At 46.5% G+C, this 18861-nt stretch overlaps 1 protein-coding gene, 2 long non-coding RNA genes and 1 pseudogene across 3 annotated transcripts; 1 reads left to right on the plus strand and 3 right to left on the minus strand.

Moving 5' to 3' along the window:
- Window positions 1–252: 252 nt before the first annotated feature.
- On the plus strand, window positions 253–8413 carry LOC119382459 (uncharacterized). The gene is made up of 4 exons (XR_005181538.2): window positions 253–296; window positions 1392–1566; window positions 7721–7991; window positions 8069–8413. It is a non-coding gene; the product is annotated as an uncharacterized LOC119382459 (long non-coding RNA).
- Window positions 7833–9768, minus strand: LOC119382457 (uncharacterized). The gene is made up of 3 exons (XR_005181537.2): window positions 9423–9768; window positions 8041–9391; window positions 7833–7963 (listed from the first exon to the last, which is right to left on the minus strand). It is a non-coding gene; the product is annotated as an uncharacterized LOC119382457 (long non-coding RNA).
- A 1897-nt stretch (window positions 9769–11665) lies between these two features.
- Window positions 11666–13550, minus strand: LOC125757105 (uncharacterized; annotated as a pseudogene).
- A 701-nt stretch (window positions 13551–14251) lies between these two features.
- On the minus strand, window positions 14252–15978 carry LOC119381060 (uncharacterized). Its single transcript, XM_049412141.1, has 2 exons — window positions 15885–15978; window positions 14252–15671 (listed from the first exon to the last, which is right to left on the minus strand). The coding sequence occupies exons 1-2, from the start codon at window positions 15976–15978 to the stop codon at window positions 14974–14976; spliced, it is 792 nt and encodes a 263-aa protein (XP_049268098.1). The 3' UTR covers window positions 14252–14973.
- Window positions 15979–18861: the final 2883 nt, after the last annotated feature.

An 18861-nucleotide genomic window follows, 5' to 3' on the forward strand; every position in this document is an offset into this window, starting at 1 on the left:
TATTAAAAATCTGAAGGGGTCACTTTCAACCAGACGTTGACTGCATTTGTCTTTGGGAAATTCGAATAGTTCGAATAGTAAAATTTCAGTGCGAATCGAATCGAATAGCAAACACTATTCGAAAAATATTCGAAATTTCGAATATTCGCACACCCCTAGTTTTATGCTGTTTTTCAGTTTTAATACACACCTAGCAGTTTTCCTGGCCCCTGATAGATGATTACAATTGCTCTTTTTACCTTTCTGGCCTTCCAGATGTTCCAACCCTGCGATTCTTCTACAACATCGGCTGTGACGTATGTTATTCTTAGATTTTTCTTTTTAGACACCAGAACTTTATTTGCTTTACTTGTATTCATTGGCTGTGGCCTGAGCCAGACTAAATGCCATATGTGAAAGCACACTCTGTGCTACCATCCTTTGCATTTGCAACTGATTATTATTGCAGAGCAGTAATGTTTTGGTCTTCCGCAAAACACTGGCTTATAAATGTACTGCCTGCTGCCACCAGTGGTAGTTGAAGTGATGGAAGACGGAAGCACAAAAAGTACAACGCACCTGAGTTAACCATGAAAAGGGTGGTGTTGATAGGTGGTGTGCACAGCTCTTAGTGCACCAAGGACAGTAAACATATGGGACTGCAATTTTCCGGATGTGCGCTTGCAAAAAAATTTCTTTGGTGACAGTGTACACAAAGAAGATGCTCTGCATGAGTGGACAAGTTTTCGATCCAACTGTAATTTGTGATGGTCGAACTTGTGCACATGTGTACGAGTGCAGCTTTTCCCAGACAATGCCTATCTGTGCCCGGCTTTGAATGCAGTGCACAACTTCATATATATTTTGCTGTTGCCCAGTGCCGGCTGACTTACATTATTCAATTGATGTAATCACTTTGCTGCATACCCACGTGAAGAATCTTCACTCACGAAACAGTAACACCAGCCATATATTGTTTCCAACGTGGTACACTAACTAAACTACACTTAACTAAACTTGTTGCTTGTTTTAAATTATGTATTATTTTGAAAAGCCTTTTAGTTAGGGCTTGTCAGTCTTCGCTGTTCCAGGTCTGTTTGCTGGTGTACTGAGAGCAAGCTTTAAAAAACTCCTGGGGTGATACAAATTTCGGAATTCACTTGCATGCACGTATGGAACTTCATGCTTGCCGGCTGTTTGGTAGAGAGTCTAATTAAAGGGGCCCATTTACCGCATTTGATACTCCTAATATACTTATGTGAATGTAATTAATATCCTCACCAGTGCAGCCCTGTCTAAGATTCTTTGAAGACACCGGAAGCTTGTGTATTCTGTGAAAGCCCATCAGAATGTTTATGGAAGTCGTCTAAGTGTTATTTCCACTTATTTCTTCCTCTCTGTTATATTTGCAGTATTTTCGGACATATGGCACCACTGTGCAACCATGTGTGTTCCCATCAGTACAGGGATACAACGGAAACTTCAGCCTCACAATTGTGCCATATGTGGCTGACACCAGCATAGTTATGCCTGATGTCAGATGCAGTGTGTCAGAGACGCCAGCAACCACAAACAGTTTCAGTGAAGGTCTGTATGGTATTTCTTTCATAGTTGCCATACTTATTGAAATATGTTATATTTAGGGCTTTTAAATAACTGGCACAAAAATATTTTAAACTGTGTACCAAATTCAGCAATCATGGCTTGGGACCATATAAAATTTACTCAAATGTAACACCTTTAATGGAAATTTAGCATTATTTGCCTCATAATGGGCACTGTTACTAGTAGGTTCATAGGTATATATTCCTGTCTGCTTGGCATACCACTTGATCCCTTCGTATGAATTTGACTTGTCAGTATTTAATGTTTTAAGGGCAAAGCATCTTAGGGTCTCGGTGTGTCGGCGTGCATCGTCCTCTGCTGTCATGACTGTCCATTTTGCTTGAGCACAAGAGAGGGTGCCACTGCCTCAGTGCTCGCCGTGTGGCGAGAGAGAGCGAACAGCGCGCATTGACTATGGAAACGCTCTTTCTGCGATGAACGTTGAACTACCAGCTCGCAAGGAACGAGAATGCGACCTCGCCCAGGAGAGTCAGCAACGGTGCAGGCAACGTCTGCTGGCGAGTTTCTTTATTGAAAAAAATTCGGCAGATCCCACGTACCGAGGGAGTCGATGTTATGCGAAGCATGTGGCGGGTAGGTGACTGTGGCGTAACTTTTTTTACTGAGCGACACATTACAAAATGACGCTAAAGATTTCTATAGATTATATACGCACACATATACAGTAGAACCCCGCTGATACGTTTTTGAAGGGACCGTAGGAAATAAACGTAAGAGACGGGAAACGTAAGAGCCGAAAAACAGGAAAAAACGGCAAAATATTTAGTGGTACAGAATTTTATTTCAATTCTTACGAGCAGCACGAAAATTGGCGCGCTCAGCCGCGATCTAGTCGATGGATAGAAACGCGGAGCTTACGACGGCCTCATCCACAGAAATGTAATCAACGTATGTGATTTTTTTAAAACCAACAGCTGTAGGCATGAAAGAACTAAGCACACGCAATCACGACCGGCGCGGCGAGTCCGACCACAAACCGCACGCACGACCATGCAAGCTCCAACCAGCTCGAACTCCTCCCGCTCTCCGACAAATAACGATGATGATGAGTCTACGCCAACGCAATGGCAGAAGTGAATGCCAATCTCGAAGGCCTTGCTTTTGCAAGCAGTTACGTCATACACGCCATGTTTGTGCAATGCAAATCTCAAAGGCTATGCTTTTGTCAATAGTAAATGCCAATCTCGAAGGCCTTGCTTTCGCGAGCAGTTACGTCATAGACGCCATCTTTGCAATTTGAATCTCGAAGGCCATGCTTTTGTTTGCATCAATTGAAAGATTCTGTTGCTTGCGCCTCTCATGCGGCTAATATTACGGTCAAACGAGGCCAGGCTGCGTGAAAATGCACCATGGCGGCTCTCTTTGGTAGTCACTCGGTCGGCTCCGAGCGCACTTCGCGACGTATCATACGGGAACGGTCCGACAGTTACGACGTAACAGCGGGGTTCCCAATACATTGTATCCTATGGGAGCTATGCCGGGACCGGCGGAAAACGACGTAACAGCCGGGAAAACACAGCAGTGAGGAACGTAACAGCGGGGTTCTACTGTATATGTTGAAGAGCCGCATATGTGTTATATAAACAGTTGTTTACGGTTGGGTAACACTGCCAATGGCAACGTGGGTATTACAAAAACCAGAAGCGCTAAGCTGTTATGTAGTGCTTATACGTGTCCCGGGAACGCACGCACGTTTCACGAACCCGTGTGCATGTGTGGAAGAAGTTCTTGACCGTTCTTGAACAAGGGCATCATCACCATGATCAGTCAGCACCAGCAGCTGGTCATGGCTTGTTATAGGATCCGGTCGTGATCGTGGTGACGAGGGGTCCATGTGTAGTGAAGTATGTGGTATAGTAGAGCTGTTGGAATTCGTGGATGCCTCGGTCATTTCGTCGACAAATTATCTGTCGACAGAGCCGGCGACATGTCCGAACCTGAAGCCACCCTTCATGTGGTGAGGTATAGGCCGTCGAGGCTGGCAGGCCTGGATAGTGCTACGTAGACCAACTTCAGTGGATGGTGTTTGTCGTATTCGTAGACTACCTGGGCGTATGTGGCCTACGTAGCCTAGTCTACAAAGCGGCTGTTAATTAATCTGGCATCATCCTCGGTCAACATGAGGCCATCGCCTAGCCTCGTAAGAAATGAAGAGGACACTGCGTCGTTCTGGTGGACGAAGTGCACTTTACGGTGCGGTGATGTGGATATCATATGTATCTTTCGTTAATGTATTCTTCCGGGGTCGAGCAATGCTTCAATATAGGTTCCTGAGTCATAGGAATACAGATGTAATGTTTATTAGACTGCTATAAAAGAGGAGCCAACAATGGAACTACAGACGTTCATCTGATATGACGCCTGCATCGTAGGAGTAGGTACACATCGCAGGAGTATCATGTAGTGCTTGTTGCTGTCTTGTAAAATTAGATAGCCAGCACCACAACCACAGGTGACGTTGCACCGATGGTACGCCTGCGTAGGCTGGTTTCCCAAACCAGTTTATAGACCTGGCGTGGCTCTGTGGTAGAATACCTGATTGCCACGCAGAATGCTTGGGTTCGATTCCTGCTGAACTCCTAATTTTTATTCTTTCCATTCGTTGAGTCAACGCTGCCGATGTTGGTTTTCCTTAACGCTCTAGCATTTAAGTTACCAATGTCTGTTCTCGCCGATCCTGGGTAGATATAAACTGTCAATCACCTGTGGCGCATACCCGTACACCGCAGCCCGTGGCAAACGGCTATGTGCCACACGTGTCTAGTGGAAAGGGTTTGACGACGTACACGACAGGATTTTAACGTTATTCATGTCATGACCCGGCAATCATATTCGTCAAATCCTCTTACCCTCCATTGCAAATTTTGGTCTACACGAAGTTAAGGAGGCGATCATGACAGCACCCAGACGTAGGCGGCTAGATAGATAGATAGATAGATAGATAGATAGATACGTAGATAGAAACGCTCAAAGTGCCAGAGGTTCGCTAAGAAATGCTTCGCATTTAAAACCGACTGCTCGCGCCGCACAACCGTTCACCAGCCACTCCGTATATATAGGCCTCCCAAGCTCGGCCAGGGGGCGCTGCGTCGCATGCGTTTCGCCGCCTTTCTTGCAAAAACCGGTCGCTCCTCTCCCCACGCCTGCCTTTTGACAGCGCTGTCTCAGCACGTTCACACACCCTACACGCGCTGTTTTCTGCTCGCTGTGCATGTGCAACTTCACGTGTCACTTGCTCTGAAGGTTTAGAAAGATCCCAAAGATGGAAAAGACGTTTTCATGGTGGGAATATCACCAGAGGAGGGCGGTTGATCGACCACCTTTTCGGGACCAAGCAGGTCGTCAAGGACGATGCTGTTTGTACGAGCGCTACGTGCGTGCCGATGCTGGACAGGCACATTTCTTTGACATGAATAGGGAGGTGACTGCGCGAGTTCTGTAATTATGTTACCGGTAAAACGCACATTCGTTGCGGCAGTCGTGTCTACTCAGAGCTGTCAGCAAACATCCACCACGCTTTCGCGTGCGTTTTCTATTGACAACTTTTCGATTGCTTGGATGGCAAGTTTGTTGTGCATCTTTAAATTTATTATGAGCTCAGTGTGAAGAGCATAAATTTACATCTGCCCTGTTGAGTCACTGGCTGCATCACAATCCGTAGTGTTCAGTTTCGTGGGATTTTCGCTTTTGCCGAGGTTTGCATCGAATGATAACAACATCGGATCGCAAGTTTAATGCCACCTTGGATTTTTTTTAGAGCTCCCTTTGACAGCATAATGATACGCGCAAAAATATATATATATTTCATGCCCACTTCGACCATGCATGTTTCTTGCAGAGGCGTGTTTCATTTCGAATAATATCGACGCCTGATCACGCACCGTGTTCACTTATTCGAATGTCGCTTTGGTTGTTTCGACAGCTTGCTTGGTCAGCATCATACTATACAATACCCACTGGGATCGCGCATGTTTATGATTATGCCGAGATTTGTGCCCGATGATAAGCGCATCTTAATTCGCGAAGCCATCGAAAATTTGATTGCCACCTTGGTTCTTTTTTCAGCTCGTTTCCAAAGCGGCAGCTGTATATTGCCCGCGGCTCACGCGCATGCAAGGATATATATTACGCACCGAACGCACGACATTATTACGAGGCACGCCTGGTGGGGGACTTCAGAATAATTTCGGCCACCTGGGGTTCTTCAATGTGTGCGTAAATCTAAGTACGGCGGTGTTACTGCATTTCACTTCCATCGAAATGCAGTTGCCGTATGCGTGAATCGAACCCATGACCACGATCTTAGCAGCGCAACACTTCAGCCTGCTAAGCAATCACGGCGTGTCGCATGCAAGGCCAATATAAACGCTCAGTGCAAACATGCAGCTTAATTCTGTTTACAGGGAGCCGCGATGGGAAATGCACCGCAATCAGCTGAATTAAACACTTAGTACTCATGGTACGTTATTTAAACTGTGGTGTATTAAGTCCACTTGCTCCGCTGCTGTCACGTTACAAATGGTTGACTTGGAAAGCCAGCGCGCAATCTCAAAACGTACAGCGGCTGTCTATTTGTTGGAGCTTCGGTTCACAAACGCACTTCCCTTTCAAATGAGCACGATCATCGCGTTTCTCCCCGTTAATAGTTCATAATGCTGTGTACGACAAAAATTGCTTCAAGGTGACAAGACTGCGAAAGCATCACGGCAAACTGACATAATTCACTCTTGACGCCTCTGCTCCTCGCACTGCTTGCATTGGAAACGGTACAACTTGACGGGCAGTTTTCGGCTCTTCATCATTTTTAAACTTTTGTGAGAGTTCACAATGCAGCAGGACTGCGTGCCTGCTTTCGAGTATGGTTATGGCGCTCGACTGCTGACCCGAAGGTCGCGGGATCGAATCCCGGCCGCGGCGGCTGCATTTTCGATGGAGGCGAAAATGTTTGAGGCCCGTGTACTTAGCTTTAGGTGCACGTTAAAGAACCCCAGGTGGTCGAAATTTCCGGAGCCCTCCACTACGGCGTCTCTCATAATCATATCGTGGTTTTGGGACGTTAAACCCCAGATATTATTATTATTATGCTTTCGAGTACGACGAAGGAACAGCACCCATAGCGTGAAAAATGCGAGATAGAATCCCCGGGGAGCACGTTCTCCGCGCGAGCAATGGGAAAACCAAGCAAGAGCGACCCGTCCGAGCTACCGGAGCTTTCCCCTCTCTCCGCTGGGGCGGTGGACGGCGCTGCGCAAACTTGAGCGTTGGAGGCCTATAGGCACTGGATCTTGACCTGCAATGTAGTGCCGGTGGGAGATTTCTCTTGTGCGTAGTTGAACAATAAAAATTTGCAGCATGCATGTTAACTAAAAGCGGACTGCGGGTCTCTGTGTCTAATCTCTCTACTGTCTCGCATTGCCCATTAGCAGTGATCTTGCTGTGGCAAACACCGGCACACAGTGCATGCTTCGCCCCTCCACAGGTTTCACGTTAGTGGAGCTGAAACACCCTTCCCTACATGCTTCACCCCTCCCCAATTTTTATAAGTAGTAAAGCTAGCGACAAATCTTCAACAAATGCATTTTTACATCTTGGCGGCGCTGGATGTGTTTGCATTAGCGTTAGCATTGAGATGCACATTAGCATCGAGATGCACACTAATGTAAGTGTTTTACGCTATACTAAACCTCTCTGATGTATCCCAAGTGTATTCATGTATTTGTAGGATAGTTGGCATACTGAGAAACCTCTTTCTCTTGCTTTCCTTTCTTGATATGATTGCCAAGGCTTGAAAACTGAAAATTTCTTATGCTAAATTCTACTGTAGTTAGCGTTAGCTTCCTGGTAGAGGCACTATTATGTAATCTACCAGTTGTGTTGTATTTGGGATCAAAGTTTTGTGGTTTCGTTTAATTGTAATAGAGCTGTTATTGTTGACTTTAAACTGTTTAATTTATTGACAATGTCATGAGCCCAGCGTTTCTTCACTGCCTAGCTAATAAATAAAATCCTGGAAATACGTCAAGTGTATGTTGTGACAGACTGCCATTGTCTAATGCTGCACAGAATCTGCATAAGAAGAGCACTAAGACAATATGTCTTGAATGTGTACTTGCAGAAGACAACTCCCTGTCCTCTTCACCTGGCTTTGGCACTGTTGGAAATGCATCACCATCCCACAGCTATGAAATGGCATCACCAGTTGTTGTGCAACCTCAGAATTGACTGCACTGTGATAATGTTTGGTAGGTCGGGAGTGTTCTACATGTGGTACGCATGCACAAGTTTCCGGGTTACTCTCACCCTAGTCTTCTGAAAAATTCTGTTTTGCAGCAGCATAACTCGTGTGATTTTTCTTTACCTGTGGTAAGGGGCACTGCCACTCTGAGGTGATTGCAGCCATTTTTGTAGAACATAACTCCTGCGATTTTTCTTTACCTGTGATAAAGGGCACTGCCACTCTGAGGTGATTGCAGCCATTTTTGTGTGCCTTGAATGTTCATCGCCTCACCAATACTTTGCCTTCATTCAGTATCATTGTATGTGTCTGCAATTGCTGCAGCTGTGGTATTTTTCTTTAGGTGCTGATTACCTTTCTCTGAACACATGAATGCAGTTTACATGGAGTGGATTGTTGCTCTACTGCCAAAAGGAAACAGCAAATTAGTGTTAACTAGGATGAATCGCCATGTTTGTGCTTTAGAACTGTTCGCTATAGTTCTCTTATATTATTAGCTGCCTTGTCTGAAAGACTCAACATGAGCAGTGTTACTGTTAGTAGGAGTTATTACTTGTGATGCTACTGTGATAATTTAAACAATAGGCTGCACATTGGTCATACTGTGACATGGTCTATTCATCAAAACTAGTCAGACCTGTGCAGCACTGCCACACCGCAACATGGTCACATTCTAGCATTGCTCATTTTTAAACATTGTTGCAGCCTTACTCTAGTCACTCATGCCATAAGTGCAATACACAGGGTGTTCCTGAAAGTTCATCATCATACTAAAGGCCACTCTTTTTGCATAGGCCACTCTAAACTAAAGGCCACATCATACTAAAGGCCACTCTCTTTGCTATTCTTGCAGTTAAAAGTGTTTCAACACCTATTGCAAGCCTTGTGACATTTGTATTGTTCATTTTGTGCTCTCACTACTAACTGTGACCTCTTGTTGTCCTTCATCCTATGTTCATGCATTTTTTGATATCCACTGACTTAAGGTTCGTTTGCTTCCTGTGGGCAAGTTGCTCACTCCTTATGTAGGCGTTCTTGTATTACTATGTCTACCAAGTCAGATTTTTAAACAAGTGTTTCTATTGTTTAAGAACAGTAAAGCCACAACTGCCGTAAAAAAAAAAAAAAGATGTTAAGTGCAATGCCACACATAGCCTTGTTTCAGCCATGCATTCATGGTGCCGTGTGTCTGGCTTTGCTTCTTCCATTTCTTTCTTTCCCTATTAGTCTGCTGCAAGGTGCTAGCTCATGTTTTAGTCGTGAATAATTTTTGTTAAAACATATTTTTGTTACCTTCAGAAAATGAAGTTCTAATATGCTGTTCCTTTTTCCTCATAGAAAGTGTTCTGGGGTCTAGTCAGTTTCTCTTCTTTTTTAACCTAGAAGATACCCAACATAGCTTTGAATAATGTGCAGATCCTGTTTTTCTAAAGTTGAGGAAAAGATGTCTGCTGTTTAGTGCCTGTTTCTTAACATATGCCATTGGTGCATTAGATGGCACCTCTCATTTCTTTCTGCAGTTGCAGCATGTCTACATTTTGTCTTTGTTGTCTCTGAAAAACTGAGCCTTGTGTCTCATAACCACTGTATTCCTTGCTTAAGTTTCCTTTGTTGTCTCTAAAAAAATTGAGGTGGTTGTATCTCACAGCCACTGTTTTCCCTATTTAAACCTGATTCATTGCTTTGTTTAAGAAAATTTTTCATGCCACCAGGGTGGTATCAAGACATTTTTTTACGTGACGAAGAAAAGAGCAGTGTGGCTTCTGTTCCTTTGAACAGTATTTCTTGCCAGCCACAAATTTCCATGAGCACTTTTTGCTTTATTTTTGTTGAACATGCTCTTCAAATAAACGAGACGGACCACACGGCATTGTAGTCAGATCTGTACATACCTGTGCTACTCTACTCGAGTAACTCTAACTTAAAGGGGGCCCCTAAACCACCTCCAATATTTTTTCAAACATGCCGTCACGATCAACGATGCCACACGTGGCAGCGCTACAAGCCGCGGGCGCGCCACAAATACCAAGAAACAATCCCTTCACCTCTCCGGGCCTTTCCGGCCTTCCCAGTGACGTGTGTGACGTTAACATGTTGAATCTGTGATGTTGAATCTTAGTCTGCAAGCAGCTGCCCGCACTCCTTGCTGTTCTTCGTCGTGTTGCAAATCGGCAAATGCGGCCCGTAACGCAATTGCCAAATCGCTAGCGTAACAACACAGTCACGCCTACCGGTTTGATAAGCTGCGCGAACTGAATCCGACAGCGTTTTGCGATGGCTTCCATTATAGGCGTGCGCACAGGGGGGGGGGGGGGGCAGGGGCGGCGGCTGCTCCCCCTAATCACCTAAGATGGGGGGCGCAAAACCTGCCCTGTACATTGACCCTTCGAGTCATTTAAGAGGGGGGGGTGGTGCAAAATCTACTCCATACATTGACTTAATAGGGTGGGGGGGCGCTGCGGTGAACCTTTGCCCCCCCCCCCCCTGATGAAGAACCCTGCGCATGCCTGTATCTTTCGTACATCAGTGTGCGGTGCTTGGCTCCTATCTCGAGCGGAGGTGCTCTGGCATGGCGTGTCACCGTATGGGTCCATCATGTTGCCGATCCTTTGAAGGCGTGCACGCAGCACGGAGTCGCGGCAACCGGAAGTGCACCGTGCACGCTGTTTCGAAGAGTGTGTCAGCGATGACGATATGTCACGTGAGATTGGGAGTGGCACTCGGCGAGGAGGGCCAGCAGCTTTGGAGAGGATACCAGCCGACGAGCGGAGGGTAGCAAAGGAAAGAGTGAAACGAGCGATCGCCGCGTTTCGATCATCAAATGCGTGCAACTCCGCTATTACGGCACCGTTTCGAAGGTTTGGTACGTGCCTGCCGGGGGGAATGTTTCGGTCCACGTGACCACATGGTGGTGAAGTATGCCATTGACTTGTCATGCGGTCGCCACAGCGGGTTGGGCTTTCTATTTGAGGTCAAGACTAGTCGCTAAAGTGGTCAAGAGCAGGCCTCGCTTAAAGGAGTGGTGACAGAAAATTTGTGAACCTCTGTTTTTTGCTCTTAATCAGTGGCTACTGACTCGTTAATGGCGGCAACGAAACTCATTTGCCCTAGTGCGAGACGAATGTTTAGTTATATGCTCATATGTTACGACCGGAGGCAGTTTCGATTTCGAAAAGCACTCAGTGGCCCGTGACATAGTCGGCCTACTCGTAAACAAATACTATCAGGTGATCGCGAGAGCCAGTAACATCACTGGCCAGCTTCTAACACGTCAGCACTGCTGTTTTGTCTGCTGTGTTGAGCGTTGCAAGTGCTTGTTTCCTCAATCGTCAAACAGCGTTGCTTATCTAGTGCGGCAATGGACGAAAGAGCTGGGAGGAGTGTAAAAATCAGTAAGAAAAGCTTGATTCACTTTGCGAATCTCGCCAGTAGCTGCGATTTTGTTCTTGTCGTCGTCGTCCAACTGAGGCGACATTTTCCGTGAGGCTTGGAGCAGCCGCAGCACTAGACATGCTCAAACATTTTCACTTCGATCATTTGTAAAGTAGCAGGTTGAGAAGTGACGAAAGAAGCAGTGAAATCACAACATTGGCGCTCTGTAACAGTGTTTATGTGTAACATACAAGTGACGCGTTGTACGCTTTACTGACTTGTATTTAGATTGTACAACGTAGCGTTCTCAAGGCATACCAATCCCACGTACGCACGTCGGAACGCCGACGCAGTTATCTGTCCGCTACGTAATGCGATCCCGGCTGGAGAGAGCTTCAGTTTGTCTGTAGACTTCCTAACATTTGCAGATACCTGGTTAGCGGAGCTGTTGACAGCTGCAGCAGTAGCAGCAAGATGGATGGATGGATGGATAAGACTGTACCCTTTAGATCGGGCGGCGGCTCACGCCACCTAGCCGTAATACAGTTAAATACTAGCACTGTGTAGGTGACGGAATTTTCACTCGTGCCTTGATTGTAGCCACCAGTCAGATAACCTCCTCCTGGTTATTTCTACCCGCTTAAAGTCTATTTTACCTTCACTGTCCCTAAACCCCAATGCTTTGAACAATTCTGCGCCATTTTCTTGAACTGTAGGGTGAAGCCCTTTACAGACCAGTATCAAGTGTTCAGCCGTTTCTTCCTCCTCTCCACACGCACTACATAACGTGTCTATTCCTTCGTATTTGGCTCGGTACGTCCTGGCCTCAAACAGCAGAGAACTACCGTGAGAATTATCGTAGATCTTTTCCTTCGCAATTTCCTGCTTGAAAGTTCGGTAGGTCTCCAGTGCTGATTTCATACTCATCCCTATTTTCCACATGTCCCTTTCAGTTTCATTCACATTCTTCTTAACCGACAGTTCCCTTTGGTTCGGTCTCCTGCGGTTTTCAAAGTATTCACTTGTCAATTTTCTGGTCCGCTTCCTCCATTTTGTATCGACATTCCTCATGTACAAGTAGCTGAAAACTTTCCTAGCCCAATGCTCCTCCCCCATTTCTCTCAATCGCTCCTCAAATTTTATCTTGCTGCTAGCCTCCCTGCCCTCAAATGATGATCCATCCCATGTCACCTTGTACCCCCTGATTTGGTGTATTCCCATGTGCTCTCAAAGCCAGCCTTACCTATGCCACGTTGCTTAACTTCTAATCTTGCTTGAACCTCTTATCTCATACACAAGACAGCATTGCCGAACGTCAGACCAGGAACCATGACCCCTTTCCAGATCCCTCTCACAACATCATACCTATTGTAATTCCACAGTGCCCTATTTTTCATTACAGCTGCATTCCTGTTACCTTTAGTCGCCACGTATCTTTCGTGCTCCCTTAGATACTAAGCCCCGTTGCTTATCCATACGCCAAGGTATTTGTATTTATCCACTATTTCCAGTGTGACCTCCTGTATCCTATGCTCACTGCCTTGGTTATCATTAAAAATCATGACTGCCGATTTTTCCTTACTGAACTTCAAATTTAACCTATCTCCCTCATTACCATAGATGGCTATCAATCCCTGCAAATCTTCCTTATTGTCGGCCATTAATACTATATCATCTGCATACATCAATGCTGGTAATGACTGTTCAAATCGTTTTCCTCGCTTGACAAAAGAGAGGCTGAAGCCAAGTCCACTCCCTTCTAATTTGGCTTCTAATCCTCTTAGGTACAGCATAAATAACAAGGGTGACAGGGGACACCCTTGTCTAAGCCCTCGTTGTATCTCTATAGGCTTGGATACCTGCTTTGCCTATTTTATAACTACCCTGTTATCATTATAAATATCCTTTAAGAGATTAGTTATTCCATGTTCCACATCTAGTGTGTCCAGTATTTCCCACAAGTCCTCTTGAATCACACTATCGTAGGCTCCCTTGATATCCAGAGATGCCAGCCACAGGGGTCTGTGTTTTTTTTCTGCAATTTCAATACACTGTGTCAATGAGAACAGATTGTCCTCCAACCTCCTTTGTTTCCAGAACCCATTTTGCAGTTCCCCCAGCACCCCCTCATCCTCTACCCATGCCTGCAGCCTTTCCTTTATAATTTGCATCACCAGCCTGTAAACCACTGATGTCACTGTTATAGGGCGGTAGTTGTTTATGTCTGCTTTGTTCCCCTTTCCTTTATAGATCATGCTCATTCTGCTTAGTTTCCACCCATCGGGACTTCACCATCCATTACTGTTTTGCTCTCTGCCTCTCTTAATGTTTGCTTAGACTTTGGACCCAATTTATGAGCATAATTGGGATGCCGTCAGGGCCTGTTGATGTGCTACTAGGAACTCTCTTCTCTGCCGTTTCCCACTCGTTGTCCAAGTGGAGCCACTGCGCTACTTGCTCTATCCTTGTCTGTTAGGATGCATGTGGCGCTTCCTTGTTTAAATTTTTCTGTCATCATTGTTCTTATATATTCCATTGCCTCATCCCCTTCTAGCCTGACATCTTGAGCTGTAGTTATAAACCTCTGCTCTAGGCTTGTCTTGTTATTCAGGAAGTTGAGATGGTTCCAGAACTTTGCAGCTGCCTTTCTGTCCTTCTTGTTTACTTCTGCCAACCACTGGGCCCCCTTTCTTCTAATCTTTTCATTGATAAGATGGGATGCTTCCCTTCTACAGCTTAAGAAGTTAGTTCCATTTTCTTTCGACATCATCTTCCGGTTCACCCCTCTACTTAGCATATCTGTGTTCCTTCGAGGCTTCCTGACGTTTTACTATGGCCCTCTTAACTTCCTCGTCCCACCAGCTCTTGGGTTTGTCTCTCTCTTTCCCGGTCGACTTGGCTCGTACTTTAGCAAGCTCTAGCTCAGTCTAGTTAGCTTTGTGTACGTCCACACTGTTTTAGTATCCTCGGTGATTACTTTCTCAATTTGTTTAGTTGCTATTTCTGTTTGCCTTCTTTCCGAACAAAAGTTCCTCTGTGGTTGCTCATCTTGCCCCCTTCCTATTTTCATTTCTCTTCCAAAACTCAGCTTGATACGTTTGTGATCACTACCTAGGCTTCTGGAGCCATATTCATCTATGTTCATTACCCTTAACCTATCATACATCCTGTGTGACATCAGTGCATAATCTATCGTTGACTGTAGCCCTCCTACCTCCCATGTTATCTGCCCTTCACACTTCTCAGTACTGTTGCAAATGATTATATCATGCCTTTCACACATATCCATTAGCATTTTGCCGGTTGAGTCAGTATACCCATCCATATCCTCTATGTGCACGTTCATATCTCCCAGTATAATTATCCCGCACTCTTTTCCTAGTTCGTCAGTATCATTTGCTATGCACTCCACCATTTCTCGGTTTTCCTCTCTGGCTTTTGCTCCTGTCCACAAGTATACAAAACCAAGGAGCGTCATCTGCCCTGCCACTTTTCCCTTTAGCCACAAATGTTCCCTGCACTCCTGCTTGACCCATTGCCAACCTGCACCCTTATGAATAAATGCCCCGATTCCACCCCCCTTTCTGCTGCCTTCTGTTCTATTGCAATATTCCCATGCATAGTCCGGATTGCAAGGTGGTTGCTCCATGTCCCTAAGATGTGTCTCTACAAACCCATATACCATCAGTTCCTCCTGCCTCAGCTGCTCTTCTATCTCTCCCCACTTCAACCTATTCCTGCCACCCTGCATATTATATACCCTATGCCTGAATTAGTTTGGCTCTCGTGCTTACGTCGATTTCTTCTCCCACGGACTCTACGCGTCTTGAATATTTGTGCCCCTTGGAAATCGTCCTTGTCTGCACTGTTGGCCTCAGGGCTCTGGGTCCCCCTAAAAAAGCTGTGGCTTGGCGACCCATTCTATTACCTACCCTCCTGCCCGTAGCGCCACTGTAATGAATGCCATCTTGTGCAAAGGGGCGAGAGCCGGGCCCGTACACGTCCTGGTTTACCTCCATTACGCTGTACCCAAGCTGCCGGCCCATACCCCTAATGACACAGTTAGCCTCTACCACTCTTCTTTCCATCCCGCTAGACTGCCCCCGGACGTCTGGGATTGTGCATATAGTCACATGTACACTCTCAGAGGCTTCTCTAAGTTCACGCACCCCACCCTCTAACTGTCTCTGAAGGCTGTGGTTTTTTCCCTTCAGCACATCGTTGAGACCAGCATGAATAATGACGAGGTATTCGCCATTCATGCTGTCCCCTACCACTACCTGAGCTTTGGCCAGTGCATCCATCATGCACTTCCCTGACTGGGCCTCCACTCTCACCCTCCTGTCTGCCTTCACTGTCGTGAAGACGCCCTCCTCAACCCTGGCCACGTTGGAGTCCCCCACCACTAGGACCCTTCTACGCTCCAATCGTTCGCTTCCAGCTTGAGATTGTTGCGCTCCTGTTCGCGCCCGCTAATTCCCCGTCCGCCGTGTGCTCCCGACTCGCGGCCCCGAGCCCGCTGCCGGTGCTCCCTGCCCCGCCGGACTGCCGCGCCACATCGCTGTAGCTTCTCGAAGCCTCCATGCTGTCGCCAGCTCCCACCTGTGTCACTGCGGCCCCCAGACCTCCTTTCCTGCCTGAGAATCCGTGCTGCCCTCGCCTTTCGCCTCACCCCGCTCGGAACCGGGATCAAGCGCCATTAGCGCCTTTACCCGCTCCTCGAGCTCGTCCCGGCTCTCCCGTTCCTCCCTGAAATCGCCCTCCATTCGCTCTACTAGGCGGGCGGTAGCCTCCTCCCGCTCACGCGACGCTCCGAGCTGTGTTGGAGCTCAATCCTCCGCTCTCGTTCCACCCTCAGCTTCCCCTTCAGCTCCTCAATACTAGCCTCCATGCGTTGCACGGCCGCCTTCACTCCCTCGCACAGCCTGCACGCGAAGCTCGCCTTCTCAGCGTCGGCTAAGCTCGCGTAGGCCGTCTCGTCTAAATAGCACCAGCGCTTGCATTCCCCGCACTAGAGCACTGCACGGGCCGTAATTCTCGGCCCGGGCCCGGAACTCGTTCAAATTTACCCGCCCGAACCCGGCCCGGTGACTCAAAATGGGACCCGGGCCCGGCCCGAACCCGAGAAAAAATTTCGCCTACCCGGCCCGGCCCGGCCCGGCCCGACCACAGATCAGGCCCGACTGAGGCCCGACCCAGTAATCTAGGAGGTGTTGCCCGAACATGGAATCGACAGCAAGGTGTTTTAACTGGCAAATATATACGCTTTTTGGCGTATGTTTCGCTAGCAATTATACTTTAACATACGGTAATTTGTTGTAAAAAGGGGCTCACGGTGCAAACAGTTGAGCGGACATATTGGATACAATGATTGTTTGTTCGGTAGTGGTATTCTATACCCATTTTTTTCTGCAAATACACTGGGGATCGTGAAGGGCGTTTTGTAGCTGACATTGTAGCAAAGAAAGTGATTTGCAGCACGAGTTCAGTTTCGTTAGGGAGCGCAATAACAACAAAGGATTGATTGATAGATGGATAAACTTTGTTGTGGTCCATCGGAACGCGCTCTATAGCACGTTGCGGGGCGCTCCGACATCGGAGCGGCATGACTTCGCCGCCGCGTAACACGGAGCACCGCCAGAGCATGTGTTCTAGATTGGCTTGGCAGAGAACAAAACATTCACTTCACTTTGTTTTTATTGCACTCTATAGCCTATTGAAATTTATAGCATGCTCTAACCACAAAGCCAATCGTGCACCGTTCTCGATATGTAGAACCTGTTTTCACCATTGTAGCACCTGTCCACAGCAAGAGAAACAAAGAAAAAAAGACAAATTTTGACCGTTGTTGTAAATACACTAATCTATAGGTAAAGGTGTGGAACCGCGTGCACCACGTGTATGCGTATAAGCAGCCGAAAGGAAGAAAAAGCTATTTGTCATAGCATGATTTTCATATACCGCACCACTGCTAGTATAACTATACAGTCTATAAGTTTGTTATGGCATAGTTTATAGTTTACTTCTTCACATGTTATTTTGCTAAAAATCAATGTATCAAGAGATTCCTGCTTTAAGCACGCCATGCGCTGTTGCATCACATATCTTGCCGCGCTAAAGCTTCTTGCACTGCTCGCACTGGCCGCACGGGCGCACCACATCTGCCTTGCCAATAGCGAAAGCGTCGGCAGTCGTTCTTCCACCACTGAAGCAAATCTAGGATGTCTTTGTGGACCTCTGCAGAATGACCATAGCTGTCCAGCTCATGCCCTTCGTTCCCGAACATAGTGCCTCTCTTGAATTTGAGATCTCCTTGATTTTTCAGCAGTGTATGTTATGCACGGTTTGCACCGTGCTTGCTTTTTTTTTTTCATATTATAATGGCTTATGCCTTCCCAGCGATGTTGCACCGCTAGAAGGTGGCCATTGGACTACACGGTTAGGACTGGTAGGAGGTGGACGAAGCGATTTCGATATATTTTCGGGGTTCGTTCGGGTTTGGTAATAAAGGTGCGACTAAGCTTCTCGAAACTTACTCATTGAATGCATATGGTTCGAGGTAAGGGGACATCATCCGGCACGGAATCTGTCATAGTCCTTTTTCAAGCAGATATTTCGTCAAGCGAATATAGTTCAAGCGAATATAGTTCAAAGGCGAACTGCTGCGCCGGCCGCGTGCACGTGCCCTCGATGCCCCTCGGTTTCCTCTTCGATAGAGTCTGGCGCGCTCCAAGTTGCTCCGTTCCACACTATTTTGCAATAATGGGTATCGATATGTTGTTGGACTCCTGCCGCCAAATCCCCTTCAGAAATGGTCCCGTATATGAGATATGGGAAAGGTCTGCTATGAAATGACGGTCTATTTACTTTTAGCTCGCCTGTTTCAGATAAATCAAGTAGCTCATATGCAAGAAGCAAAAGAAGTTCAGCACTTATCCCTCATAAAACTTCTCCAAATAGCTTACCCACATAAAAAAGTGTTTTTTCGAGATAAAATATGGGACTTATATGTATGCACAGCGTATGCGGAACAAGGCACATTAAAGAGAAAAACGATTTTTCTATTACCAGTAAATTACTCTTTTACCATACCAAAATCACCACGCTCGCCGCAACAAGACTCTTGCTAAGAGAGAAAACTAGCATGAAAATACAGGTAACGACGCCAACTTGAAAATCACACTGCAAACGCCGTGACGTCATAGATTCTGACTGCTTCTACTGGGCCCTACGTAGTTTATAGTGGGTAAAAATGAACTACATTGACCTCTGAGGGGCCTTAACAGACTTAACATACCAAGTTTGTGGAAATTTTGTTGAGCAAAGGTCCCCAAAATACGACGAATACAGTTTGAAATCCGTGACGTCACGTGCGGAGATTTCAGCGCGAAATTTCAAAATGGAAATTTGACCTTGATTTTCTCCTTTATTAGTAAACTCATTAATGGTGGAATTGATGACGTTCGGGTTCTCAGAGTACGCTTTATCGGTCTAAACCAATTCAGTCTTTCACTTTAGTGTCCCCTTAAGAACGGAGCAAGGTTCAAGCCCGGCCCGACCCGAGCCTGCCACCTCAAACCCGGTCCCGGCCCTAAGCCCGGAGCTTCAGGCCCGAGCCCGGCCCGGGCCCGCCGTGAAAACTACTTTAC

Source organism: Rhipicephalus sanguineus, chromosome 2, assembly GCF_013339695.2.
Source record: "Rhipicephalus sanguineus isolate Rsan-2018 chromosome 2, BIME_Rsan_1.4, whole genome shotgun sequence".
Lineage (NCBI taxonomy): Eukaryota > Metazoa > Arthropoda > Arachnida > Ixodida > Ixodidae > Rhipicephalus > Rhipicephalus sanguineus.